Source organism: Cervus canadensis, chromosome 12, assembly GCF_019320065.1.
Source record: "Cervus canadensis isolate Bull #8, Minnesota chromosome 12, ASM1932006v1, whole genome shotgun sequence".
NCBI lineage: Eukaryota > Metazoa > Chordata > Mammalia > Artiodactyla > Cervidae > Cervus > Cervus canadensis.
The window spans coordinates 7,319,803-7,333,391 of record NC_057397.1 but is presented as its reverse complement, the minus strand read 5'-3'; the positions used below and the strand labels follow the sequence as shown (position 1 = coordinate 7,333,391).

At 55.5% G+C, this 13,589-nt stretch overlaps 1 protein-coding gene across 5 annotated transcripts in view; it reads left to right on the top strand.

Moving 5' to 3' along the window:
- TRAPPC9 (trafficking protein particle complex subunit 9) overlaps window positions 1-13,589 on the top strand; it is a 384,613-nt gene that overhangs the window by 235,225 nt on the left and 135,799 nt on the right. For all 5 annotated transcript variants that reach the window (XM_043483137.1, XM_043483134.1, XM_043483135.1 and 2 more), the window contains one exon: window positions 2,580-2,690. In XM_043483137.1, the coding sequence (XP_043339072.1) occupies window positions 2,580-2,690 (111 nt within the window). The remainder of the gene's footprint in view (window positions 1-2,579; window positions 2,691-13,589) is intronic.

The following is a 13,589-nucleotide window of genomic DNA, read 5'->3' as shown; positions in this document are numbered from 1 at the left end:
GTTATATCTAACACCTATATTCCACCAGTGAAAACAACACCGATTTGAGTCTTGTCTTTTCTACTTAAAAAAAATCACTTCAGTTTTCCACCTCTGATAAATGTTTTATGAATTCCCCTTCCTGATGAAAGATTTTGCTATGATTAAAGATTTCATGAAGTTATGACAAGGGCGGAATAGGTCTTCATTCTCGAAAGCTCATTTTCCTGTGGGCTGAGTGAAGAGCCCTCTCGTAGGCAGCTGTCAGAGCTCGTAAATGTTTTTCCAAGTGCTGCACCTCTGGGAGGACACCCCCACCCACAGAACCTACAACCAACTGCAGACACGTCGGGTGACATCTCCTGGTGCACGGCCGGACGATCCAGCCGCTGCCGCCCTTCCTTCCGTGAGAGTAGGTGCACGCAGTAGGTGCGTGTTTTGAAAATGTGGTATTTCACACATGCCAGGTGGCCTTTGGGTGATGCCAGTCTCTGTGTGTATGCATGTATGTGCGTGCATGCGCGCGCGCGCGTGTGTGTGTGTGTGTGTGGACCCCTGGGCAAGTCACGGCGCCCTCCCCACCTCAGTTCCCTTCTGTGTGTGTGTGTTCGTGTGTGTGTGTACCCCTGGGCAAGTCACAGCGCCCTCTCCACCTCAGTTCCCTTCTGTGTGTGTGTGTGTGTGTGTGTGTGTGTGTGTGTGGTGTGTACCCCTGGGCAAGTCACGGCACCCTCTCCACCTCAGTTCCCGTGTGTGTGTGTGTGTGTGTGTGTGTGTGTGTGTGTGTGTGTGTGTGTGGACCCCTGGGCAAGTCACAGCGCCCTCTCCACCTCAGTTCCCTTCTGTGTGTGTGTGTGTGTGTGTGGACCCCTGGGCAAGTCACAGCGCCCTCTCCACCTCAGTTCCCTTCTGTGTGTGTGTGTGTGTGTGTGTGCGTGTGTGTGTGTGTGTGTGTGTGTGTGGACCCCTGGGCAAGTCACAGCGCCCTCTCCACCTCAGTTCCCTTCTGTGTGTGTGTGTTCGTGTGTGTGTGTGTGTGTGTGTGTGTGTACCCCTGGGCAAGTCACGGCGCCCTCTCCACCTCAGCTCCCTTCTCTGGGAAGGACGGAGGTCGCGGTCTGGACTGGAACACGCGTCTTCGTCCCCTGTGAGCGCTGCTGGATTTCCAGCTCCAGGTGTGGACGTCCTCAGCCATCCGCCAGCATCTTTCGCCGTCTCCTGAGCCGCCCTCTCCTCTGCCCTCAGTGAGTCATAGGAGGACGACCTCCCCGGGCTCTTGTATGAATTAACCACGTGCGGGCAGCCAGGCACCTGTGGGTGTGCGTCCCCTCTCCCCCTCGCTTAACTAGCAGCGAAACCTTACATCACCACACTTGGAGAAGCACCTCTGAGAGTTCCGACGCCCTTTGGAAGGTCACGTTTTGAAGAAACGCTCAGCTGAAAATGACCCAGAGCACAGATGCTTTTCTGAGTCTTCTCTTTTTTTCTTTCTATGAAAATATAGCTACCCTTTTCCTCCAAGAGGGAGAATGGCTCTTCCTCTGTTGCTGGCTACCCTGTCTGCTTCTGTCTTGGGCCTGGCTATCCCGGTTTCCATGAGCGGATACTTCTCGATCAGTTGTCATGCGCCAGCTGTGACACTTGGCATTTGAGATGCCATGTTAGTTTTAGGCAAGCATTCAACCATAATGGGGACCTGACAAATGGAAGCCAACACAAACCTCAGCATGCGTGGCTGGACTTCTCTTTTACACATGTAGCTAGTGGGCATGTACCATCATTTCCCAGACCCCCCAGGCCCCTCCCAACCCCCCATACCATGGTGATCGTCCCCATCGCCCCCGAAATCCCTGAGCTTTCTGGGTCCTGCTCCTACTTAGTGGGGAGGAAGGGAGTCGGGAGACGGAAGGGAGACATTGTCCCCTTCGAGGGCTCGTCATCTTATTTGGGATGGGAAGTCTCTAGAAGCTGATTACTTGGTGGACCTTCGTCCAGTGGCCACCCCCCTTGGGGCCTGGGGCGGTGGGCACCTGGTTTCTGCAGCTTTACCATCTGCAGTAGCGAAAGCAGGCAGACGAGGTTTCAGGTGGGTGGTGAGTGACCTCATGGTGTTGCCCACAGTTCTGGAGGGACTGAGGGGCGGTTCCCATGAGGAATCTCGGTGAACGTGTGTGCAGCGTGGACACGGCTCTCTGTGTACCCCTGCTCAGCACCCAACCTGGCACCCACAAAAATCCCGGACCATGACACTGTGGTCATTTATTGAACAACACTATATGCTGAGTGCTTTCCTGCTGAATCAGGCGTCCTGGTGGTCATGTGTGAGGCTTGGAGAACTCAAGGTCCCTTCCCAAGGTCACCCATGGTGGGTTATAAGTATGTGCCCCAGGATCAAGGAGGCCTCCTGTGCACACCCACTGTGTAGAATTCACAGTCGGTTCAGGATGAGTCTTCTCCGTAAGCCTTTGTGTCTGGGGGGCATGACGTTTTGATAAACCGCACCTCTGACGTGCCCAGGACCGTCAGATCTTTGGGGAGGGGCGGCAGGGTCACTCTCCTCTTTGTCAGAAGATGCTGACAGGCTCTGTCTTTTGCCACAGCACCCGGCAGAGCCACCTGCTCCTGGACGTCTTCAACTCCACGGAGCACGAGCTGAGCGTCCGCGCCCGGAGCGACGAGGAGCTCGTCCTGCACGCAGGCGAGTGCCAACGGTAAGTGTCCCCGCGGGCCCCTGGCCCTGCTGTTGCCACCCGCGGGGGGCTGGGTCAGGCCGGCCCCTGAGACCCTGGGGGCTGGGCAGTCAGGCCCTCCTCTCAGAGACACTGCGGCCCTTATTCAGGCTCAGTGAAAGTGATGGGAGTGGTCATCAGGTCAAGGGGGAGCCGGCCGATGTCCGTCAAGTACCATGTCTAAGGACACCCAAACCTCTGGGCGAGACCTTTCACTTTCAAATCCTTAGGAAAGCTGTGTTGGGGCACTGGGTATCTATCTGAGGGGCGTATGTCAGCATCAGTGGGAAGTTCCTCGGGGGAGTTAATGCCTCAAGCAGCCAAGCCAGGCTCAGGCCTTTGAGAGAGGGGCACCGTCACCCGAGCTCAGCCAGTAAACGTACACATACTCCACCCAGCTATCCCAATGCTAGTTGTTCAAGTAAAGTTAAAAAAAAAATGTTTACAAAAGACCTGTAAAGAACATCCCAAGTCAAAAGCTAGAAAGAGCTTGGGTGTCCATCACAGGAGCAGGGCTACCCAACGGTGGTGTTTCCCTAGCGGAATATTACTCAGCAGGCAAAACTAGCAAACTCCTAAAACAGCACCGTGGGTGGGGTCAGGAAGCTCCCGCCGAGTGCAGGTGCCTGACCCAGCGTGGCTCCAGGCATCTGAGACCCCAGGACCAGCAAGACTCTGCTGAGATGATGCTAAAAGCAGAGCATTGCTTCCGGAGAGGACGGGGTGGGCTCTGACCAGGAAGGGGCACAGAGCTTGTTCCGGGTGATGGTCATGTTGTGTGACTCGATATTTGGGTGTGGGTTACACAGGTGTTTTGCCATTGTTAAGATTTAGCCAATGTGCCCTTAAGATTTGTGCGTCCCACCATTAAGCTGATTTTGTATCAAAAGGAAAACTGTCAGCACACATGAAACTCTGCCTCTTGGAGGACTTGGGGGTGGTGTCTTGCAATAGCTGCGCTAGTCTTGGGAATGCCTAAAAAGTTAGATCCTGGCAGGAGGCTGGGAAGGCGGATGGAGTGAGCTGATCAAACAGAGCAAAGTGTTAGTTTCGGGATATGTCATACAATGGGTAGAGAAAGTTCTCTGAGGAATTCTTTCAACTCATAAGAAGACACTGGGAAGAAATGAGCAAGTGGAGAGCAGCGAGCCTGACTCCCTCCACCGCCTCCCTTCCTCTTCCTCCTCTGAGCGTCTCTGTGCCTCAGGACGTGGCATCGTCACGCCGTGCTGCACCAGCGCGTCACCGTGTTTGTTTGCAGCCGCAGTAAGCACTGTTTCCAGGGTGTTTGCTCGACAACGTACGTGGCTACGCACTGTGTGTCTCTGTGTCCTTCAGTCACTCTCAGTCAGCGCGATGCTCTGGAGCTGGATGTGGTCAGGTTTCGCCCTCCGACGGCGCCTCATGCCTGGCTCCCGCGTGTGCCCGCTCACCCTTCTCGTGCTGATCCACACGAGGTCGCTCCCAGGGTGCGGCCGTCTAACGCCCCCGTCAGTGATGACCCAGGAATGCCCAGTCATGCTCGCCGTCCTGGGCTGGTAGTTGGGAGGGCTTTACGGCTTAACTCTCGAGAGGAAGGACCCACCCCGCCCGACAGCTCCTTGTTCTCGAGGGTTCTTGGGGTGTGACTGCGTGCGGGGACCAGGTGCTGCCGTGTGGAGGCCGTGGCAGTGGCGCTGAATGCTCTGTCTCTGGGGCGTAAGCACAGCTCTTGCCTGGGGCGCTGCCCCATCCTTGGGGTCAAGGCCACCAGCAGCCGCCCGGGCCACGTGCTGGTCTCCAAGTTGGGCAGGAGACCATCTGCCTTGTCTAGACGTTTAGATGCAACCTGCGATCCCAGAGGGCACCATTCAGGTCGTCTCATGACACCAGTAATAAAAGCTGCTTTTGAAAAATGTACAGATCGCCAAGCCTGTTCTAAGGTTGACTCACTCCTGGCGGCGCCGGAAGTCTCAGCAATGTTAACGAGCCCATTCACAAACCAGCACAGTTCGTTTTTGTGCTTCCGGCTTCTTCCTTGTTAAGCTTTGTGCTTAAGTCCTCATTTCTCAATGCTCCTAACTCACACATTCTTTATTCATTCATAAAATATTCATTCAATAAATATTGATGCTTCCAGAACATGCTCCGTGGAGCCTGTGTCAGGATGAGTAAGTCCGGACCCTCCCTGGCCAGGGAGTGATGATCACGTGGCATGGGTCCCGTGCAGCCGGGCCGTTTGGTGGGGGGGGCGGGGCGGGGTACAGCCAAGGTCACGATGCCCCGTCTGTCTGGGCAGTCAGCTTGGTGCTGCTCCCCCAGCCCCACCAGCCCATGGGTGTCCTGTGTTTGTGGGATGCAGGAGTCCCCGTGCCCACCTCTAGACCTCTGCAGCCTTCCTGGTTCTGACATGTGCTCTGTCTCTGTGGAGGGGTCCCGGGCCATTGGTCTGATGGAGCTGGTCAGGGGGGAGGAAGCTGTGGTGGGTGGACCTTGCCTGGCAGCCATGGGACGTCCAGAGACTGGGCTGCGGTCCTCGTCCCGCCAGGGTCTGTCTCCGCGGGGCCCCATACTCCCCCCATCCCCTGGAGCCCTGAGCTCAACCCCTGCCAGGCTCTTCCCACACTGTGCAGAGCCAGCCCCACCGCACCTCAGCCTCCCTGACACTGATGTGGGCCGCCCTTGGACAGGCTCGGCCACCCTGGGGTGGGCAGGGCGAGTGGGACCCCTGCAGTGGAGCGGTCCTCAGACTCTGGTGTGATCGTCTAGCGTGGCACAGCCTCCCTTTCAGCGAGAAGCTGTCGCTGAAAGCCGCGTAGCCGCGAGGCTGCCCTTGGCGGAGCCCTGGCATCCTGGGGCACCAGGCATTGGACAGGGAGGGACCAGCTCCAGTTGGGCTGTGGGGTGCCTGCGTCTCTCCCCCGCTCCTTCCGGGTAGGAAGGTGCGCCCAGGATAAGAGTGACGCGTCCTCTGGAGTGCAGAGTCTCAGTATCTGAGCCCTGGGTGTTAGGAACAGTTTCGGCGGTCTGTCCTCCTAGCACCCTCGCACGAGAACGTTTGTCCATGGTTACAGACAGGCAGACTGAGTCAGATCGGAGGCCCTTGGTGGGGACTCGGGACTGCCTGACCCTGTGGCCGAGCATTAGGATGGCTGCAGCAGTGGGGGAGTGGGTTTTGTCCCTGTCTCCTCCTCCTCTCTGTGCAGCCTTAGGCAAGCCGCGAGCAGCACTAATCCGCTGTCGCCCATCCAGGCCAGGCGGAGGGGCGGCGGAGGGGCCGGCTGGGCTCCGACTTCCAGGGTGTTCAGGGATTCAGGCGTTTGCTGAGTGTCCGGTGAGGGGCATGAGGGACTGCCTCATAGGCTGAATATTCGAGCTTCCAAGCTGGAAATAACACTCTTAATCCCCATATTTCTTAGAGAGATCTCTTTTCATCTTGTAATTTAAAAGCATCTCAGCAAACGGACGGAGCAAGTACCTTTCACCTTCCCATCTCTTCCTGTCACAGGCCCTTTGGACGTGAGTGACTCATCTCCGTCTCTGTGGCCTGGCTGACACATTAATTCTGTAATTAAGGGCCGTTTGCTCACCTCACTTCTGCCTAACACGATTTGTGATGCTTGGTCTGCACCGATGACATTTCCTGGGGCTGCACGCCATCGGTCAGGACACTGAGAGTGTCCTTGGGACCTGAAGCTAGGTAGGTGCCTGTGGTAACGTTCACTTTGACCTGAGGGGTGTTGGAAAGAGGATCCCACTTTCACAGGCACTCTCACCTTTAATCCTCATCCTCAGGGTACGGGCACTGTGCCCGTCTTTGCCTCCTGCGAGCGAGGTTGAGGCCATGCTGTTGGTGGAAGTTGGAGCCCAGGGCTGCCCTGTTGCCCCTGCACCTCTCCTCGGGAGTCACCTACTGCTCTTGAGGCTGTGTCCCCAGGCCCAGGTGTCCCTCCGCCTCCAGTTTCAAAAGATGGCCAGAAACCGTAGAACACTTTCTGAGTGAAACATCGTAAACTTCCTTAAGAAAATACAGTGTCCCCAGCAGCAAATTTACTGGAAAAACTAAGATATGATAATTATTGTGTTTTTGCTTAATTATCAAACTGTTAAAATTAAATTTCACGAAGACCCTCATTTACTCATAAATCTACTTACTGTGGCAGATGTTGCCTTGTCCCGTCCTCCCTCGCAGGGAACCCCCACCCGCTCTGCGGCCCGGCATTGGCTGGTCCTGGCGTCACCTCCCTGGGGGCCCCACTGGGTCTCTGGGAATAGATGAGCCCGTCACGTGTCCGGACAGCACACACGTGGGTCCTAGAGCGGCTTTCCTGCCAAAGGGGTGGAAGAAGCCCAGCGGGGTCCCCTCGGCCACTTTAGTGACGGAGCTGCAGGGAAGGGGCGTGTCTTTATTCTTTGTTTTACTGGGAAACTTTCCTGGACACTTCAAACACATGCAGAAGGTGCCCATAAGAGGACTTCTCACCCAGCTTCTACCCCTAGTGATTCATGGTCAGTCTTTTCCATCTCTCCCTCACCAGCTTCCCCATGTCCTTGTGTTATTTTGAAGATTCAAGGCGACCTCTTACTTCATCTGTAAACATTTTAATCGTCAACACTGGAGCCTTGTTAAAAACCTAACTGCAGTGCCGTACCATGCTTTAAAGCGAACAGCTCCTTCACATGTTGTATACATTTCCAGTGACCTTGGTGGTGTTTGTTTTTTAAACACTGTTTGCAATCAGAATTCACGAGGTCGATTAACATCCTATCCGCTTTGAATCTGTAGGTTCCCTGTACATCTATCTCACAATTGTCCATGGACCACATCAGGGCCCCCAGTGGGGACTTCGCCAGTTGGGTGCCTCTGGTGGTAGTGACCTTGCTATTGTGACTGACTTCATTTTCTTTATTCCTCATTAAATCGGTAGTAAGCTCTAGAGGCTTCGTCATATTCCGTGATTTTTTTTTTCTTTTGCAAAGAATCTCCATCAGAAGGCATTGGTGTCTGGCTTATCTGCTTTCTGTGATGGAATCATTATTATTAGATCTTTTCCTCTTATCTAACCTTGCACCCCACACGCATGCCTTTTCATCCCCAGCGGATCAGTCAACATTAAGAAAACTCACTGACTCTTTCATAAGCTGAGGATGAACGCATAATAAGTATGCTCTGTTTGGGGTTTGGAAAATGACCAGATGAAGAAGTGCAGCCGTTTTCTGCGTCTGTGTCTCTGAGCTCTAAGTCACCCCACTCGTCGGATAATTAAGGCTCTGCAGCTGCTCAGGCAGAGACATCGGGGGAACGCTGGTGCTGTTTGGGGCTCTCAGAGGTCCGGTGGGATGGGGAAGCCTTGCCGCTGCCTCTGGGAGCTGGCGCGGCCCTGGAGCTGAGTGGCTCGAGGTCTGGCAGGACCAGGCTGCGGCCCCCAGGGGCGAGGCAGATCCTGGATGTCCACGGGAGCTGATGGGAGTGGAGAGGGTCTGTATCAGGGGAGCAGCATCTGTGTGTGTTTGCTCTACGTTATGCTGCCCCCTCCAAAAGCAACGGAAGCTGGTCACTGTTTGTGCTTTTCCAGGGCAAGGGTTGTTTTTCCCTGATTAACAGCTCACTGGAGCTTAGGATGGGAGAGGTGGGTGTTTCCTGTGCCTGACTGCGGGGGGAGGTGGGAGTGGACTCGTCTGGGCCGGAACTTAGTGGACCTTGGATGCCAGGGTGGAAGGAAATGAGTCTTAGTACATTTTTAACGATGGACACATTTGAAGATGCCTTTGTCATTTGGGTTTTCCAGTTATAACCTGCAGGACAAATGACAGCTTTACTGCCGGCTTGGAATCCTCCTATGCAAGCCATGATAAAGCCACGTCTGTCCTTGGAGGGGAAGGGATGGTCACAAGAGAGTTCAATGCAGGAGAGTGTCAGATTGACCTTTCAGGAAGTGTCTGGAAGGGGTGATGGCTGGTGAGAGCCTGGGTGTGGGCAGGTGTCTGAGCTGGGCTTTGCACCAGGTCATAGGAGGCCTGCTGCAGTGAGCAGCCCCCGCCCCTGCCCCCCACCGCCGGCTCCATGGGTGGTTCTGCCTGTGAGTCGAGAGCTTCTGTCCTCTCCAGGCACTGGAGATGCAGGTGTTACAGGACAATGGCTCAGAGGACCCAGAGGGTGTTGGGAGGGAAAGGCCAGCCAGTGACTGGACAATCACATAGGTCAAGGGCAAGGCTGAATGCTAGACCAGTGCAGAGGGGGCACCAGAGGGGGGCCAGAGCAGCAAACGGGCGCCCGCGAGGTGGGGGCAGTCGGGTCGCGGGGCAGAGCTGCGAGTCTCTCAGTTCAGTGTAAAGAGGAGAGCGTGTGCGCACGCCGTTCCGTGCCCCCGCCCCCCAGACCGGCTCCGTACCAGGCGATGCATCTTCTTTGTCTCGTGCTTGCTCTTGTGTATGGATCAAGGTAGAAGGACGTGTATCCATCACTGCAAAGTCCCCTGGGCGCCCCTGTTGATCCCTCCCTCCCCGCTGACCCCTGGTAACCACTGGTCTTTTTCCTGCCTCCTTAGTTTTGCCTTTCCCAGAAGGTCACAGAGCGGGGAGTATACAGGATGTGGCCTTCTCGGGCTCTCTTCTGTTGTTTAGTGACAACGCGCTGAGGGTTCTTCCTCCTTGTCTTTTCATGACTTGATAGCTGATCTCTTTTTAGCACTGAGTGTCCATGAGCAGGGTTCAGAGTGGACATAAGTTTTCAGCTCCTTTGGGTGGATACCAAGAAGCATGACTGATGAGCATATATGGTTAAGAGTTTGTTTATTTTTGCTAGAATCATCCTGCATTTTTAAAAGCCAAAAACAAAGTATCCCTTCCTGCCTCTTTCATCACCCAGTTCCCAATTGTTGTTCCATAGCAGAAGGGAAAAAAAGAGAAAGAGAAAGCGCTGGAGTGAAACAGCACAGGGCCTGGTGGGGGCTCCAGGCGCCCTGCTGTGTTTAGGAGGGCCCTGCTGGACCCAGCCTGTGCATCCACTCCTCATCCCGGGAGCTTCGGGCTTCCCTGCTCCTCCTGCCACTTCTCCACGCATTCTCTGCATCTCCTGCTGTGACAGCCGTATTCCCTGGCACGTCTGTCTCTGCCGTGGGAGACACCTCTGGGTGGGGGTCACGTTCTCGCTGTTGCCCTGCTGGCTCCCTGCCTAGGGCCTAGGAACCGAATTGAATCACTTTCTGTATCATTCAGTTTAGGCTGTTTCTCTGCAGTAACAAAAGACCTCGAATCTTAGTTGTTTCTGTAAACAGAAAGGTTTGTTTCTTGTTCACGTTCCCGTGAGAACCTTGGTTTAGCTCTGCTCCATTTTGCTTTCATTCGTGACCCTTATGCTGGTTTGGGGAGAGGAATAGGGAAAGTGACAGGCCACACGGCAGCCGGGGAGCTCTCTGCTTGGATGTGGCCCGTGTCACTTCTGCACACTGTGTTGGTCAAACGAGTCACAGGACAGCCTGGGGTCAAAGAGGGGTCGGTGGGCAGTCCTGCAGGAAGGGCGCTGAGATGTGGATGGGGCTGCGGTCCAAGTATGTCCTTTGTGTCTAAAGGGAATGACCACACTTCTTTGTCTTCATCTTTCATTTTTGCTGTCTTTAAAGAATGGTTGCTTTTGTCCCATATTGTTCATATAACGTGACAGTTGACTCTGCGTTCTTTTGTGCTCCAAATCATTTCAGAAGGTGTTACCAGAATCCCCATCGTGTCCTAAGCGCCACGCTGGTGCCACGCGGGAAAGGGCACACAGACATGCCCACGCCACGTGGCGTGATGCACATGTGTGCTCGGCGTGGAAATGAACCCCTGGTTGTCTCAGTCGGGGTTCGCTGGGCAGCTGTGGTCAGACTCAGGCTGAGAGCCCAGCCTCTGCGCTCAGGCTTAGGGAACACGGGGGCCAGAAACGGGGGGGTAAGTGACACCTGGCGGGCGCTGGGCGTCACACTGCCAGCCTTACGAACTTGCTTATTGAGCCGCAGCAGCCTACACTGAGGGCAGCCCGAGTCATCTGATAAAGAGGGGGCTGGGACCGTGGCTGCCCTGTCCCCCATCGGAGAGGTTCGGGCAGGTGGGGCCAGAGTCCTTGCGTGTCCCGCCCCACATGTGCAGGAGTCCAGTGAGGGCTGGATGCAGGGCACCTGGTGTCTGGTCTGCTGCCCTGGGGCCACCTGGCGTGACCTCACCCTGTGTCCAGCTCCCCTCTAGGACGAGAAGGTCAAGCCAGGGGCTTCGTCCCTCTGCCCTGGAGCCCTCGCCTCTTAACGCAGAGCCTGGCCTGGAGGGAGTGGTCCTGGGTATTGGCCAGAGTCAGCCTCCTATTAACATCCTGTTTAAAGTTGGTTGGGTTTCTTTTTCCTCCCAGAATTGATATGTTCCAGGGACCTTTTTCTCTTTAAAAACGTCCCTCCAGGAGAACTCGGGCTGTTGTGCTGGGAAGCCTTGTGTTGGAGGCTGCTTGGCCCCCAGGATGCTGGGCGGCCTTGCTTCCTTAGTGGCTGTGTGGCGGTGGTTAGGTTAGAGGAAATTCTTTCATTTCCAGTTAATCATTCCCCGCGAACCTGCTCTGCATTCAGCACGCAGCAGGCTCCCTGCTTAGCACGTGGCTGCCTCGCTCCCCCCGGACTCTTCTCTCTTTTCTATAAGTAATGGCATTGTTTGTGTTTGCACCGTGTGTTTTGGAGATGCTTCTAGAAGAGGGAGAAGAGGTTCTGGTTGCTGAATGCTAATGGACACCTTGGGGGCAGGGTGGGGGGTGGCTTCTGGAGACCAAGAGGCCAAGCTGCTTTGCTCTGGGAACCTTTGTTCTTGATAAGTAGTTCTGACAATCAAAAATCCGTGGAGGCACTGTCTCTGCTAAACGGGACCCGAGGCCCACCTTGTCAGCCCACGTTCCACAGCTCTGGACCCGAGAGGCATGTGCCTGTCCTGGTCTGTTCAGAGGAGACGGGGCAGGGAGGGCCTGATGTCTCTCCAGGTGTTTTGCCCGAGAAAAGCAGTTTTCCAGGGTATCACATGGGGGAGAATCTGTAAACTCAGGGAGCAGAACAGGCTAGCATTGGCAGCTGTAGAAGGCGTGTTCCAGACCATGCGGGAGTGTTCTTAACCGCCCTTTCTACAGGGCCTGTGTGGGGTGCCAAGGGTCTGCAGACGAATAAGCCGTATGCTCTATGCTGGAGTCATGGGGGGCAGGAGGGGGAGCCCTCCAGGGAACAAAGACAGACAGACTGACAGTTCCTGTCTGCCTGGGCAGTTCAGCGTAGATGCAGCCTGGGGTTGGGGGTGTGGAGCAGAGGCTGTGAGTGCCCCCCCAACCCCCTCCTGGTTTTCATTGGATCACCATAACCCAAAGCTTCCTCTGTGCTCCGTCCTGGGGAGGAAGTCCGTCGCTGTTTGGATAGTGTCATGGGCGGCTTTCCTCTGCCTCCTTCTCTGAATCATCTTCTCAAGTGCGCCTATTAATAGCACTAGGGTCAGAGTTCCTTGGCAGAAGTGTTTAAGTATTTTAGGGAAATTAAAAATCTAGCCTCTGTCAAATAAAGCCTCTGTTTATTGTTTTTCCCAAGAATTTGCTGAATGCCTGAAATTACACAGTCTTGCCATGTTTGTTTGTTTTTTTTCCCCTTATTTGATTTCTTAGTGTTTTCTTAAATACTCTTAGTATTCTTTTGGAGATGTAGTTCTTCTGAGTATTTGTAATGATTGTTGTGAAAAACACCTCTTAACAAACTTTGGAAGTTGGAGGGGGCACTCAGATCCTCAGAGCCCTGGCCCCTCCACGCAGGCGGGGACCGGGAGGCCTCCAAGAAGGCGCCGTGGCCTCTCCGAGGTCTCACCGCCACCTGCAGGGAGAGCCAGGCGAGCCCGGGCTCCTGCCTCTAGGTCCCAGGGCCCCGGGCTCCTGACGGGTGTGGAGCTGGGGTGTCTGACAGAGAGCGAGCCTGCAGAGTCGGTGTGGCTGGTGCTCTGCCCTCTCCCTGGGGGATGGATTTCTCCCTCCTGTCCTCCTGAGGGGCATGTCTGCCCTCCCAGGCCGGTCCAGACGTCCTCTCTGCTGGAGACTGCCCAGCCCCCAAGACACTTCCTCCTCCTCCATGTCCCGTGGTTCTCAGCACCCGGCCGCTGTTAGAGGCCATTCTCCATGGGTGTCTCTTCCCAGCAGGTGGCGACTCTGGGGGCCACGCCTTCCTTGTTGTTGCTCTCCCCAGGGCCCAGTGCAGGACCAGGTGGTTAACAAGGGTGGGAGGCAGAGATGTCTGTGTTCCAGTCCCTGGGACCTGGACACGTGTTCGCTTATGTGGCGGAAGGAACTCTGCGGATGTGGTCGCAATAAAGACCTTGAGATGGGGAGATGCCCTCCGTGTCTTTGGGCCGCCATAATGAAGTACAGCAGGCCGGAGGCCTCGGAAACGATAGAAATTTCTTTCTCGTAGTCCTGGAGGCTGCAGTCTGAGCTCAGCTGTTGGTCCGGGCATGGGGTTCGCACCCAGGCGCCTGTGCCTCGGAGGCCTGCCCTTGCCCGGCACCTAGAGCGTCCAGGTGCTCCTGTCGGCCCTCACGTTGCTGGAGGGGGTGCCTTACCAAGTGGGCTGTGGGGGCACTGGTCAGAGGCAGCGTCTGCCCCATGTCTCCCTTGGCCGTGGGAGGGCAGAACTCCCCGTGGCCCACAGGGCTCAAGGAGCGGGTCCCGGTCCTCTGGGTGTCCCCTCCCTTCCGTGTCTGGATCTTCTGCCCTGAAGTGCCAGGGTGTCCATGAACATACAGGCATGTGCTGCAGCCTTAATGCAGGGCCGGTCGAGATCCTGTAACAAAGAGCCCTGAAAGCTTCCGAGCCAGTGAGCGAGTGCCTCCTGGGAAGCTGTCCGGATGAAAATAAATCTCAACTGC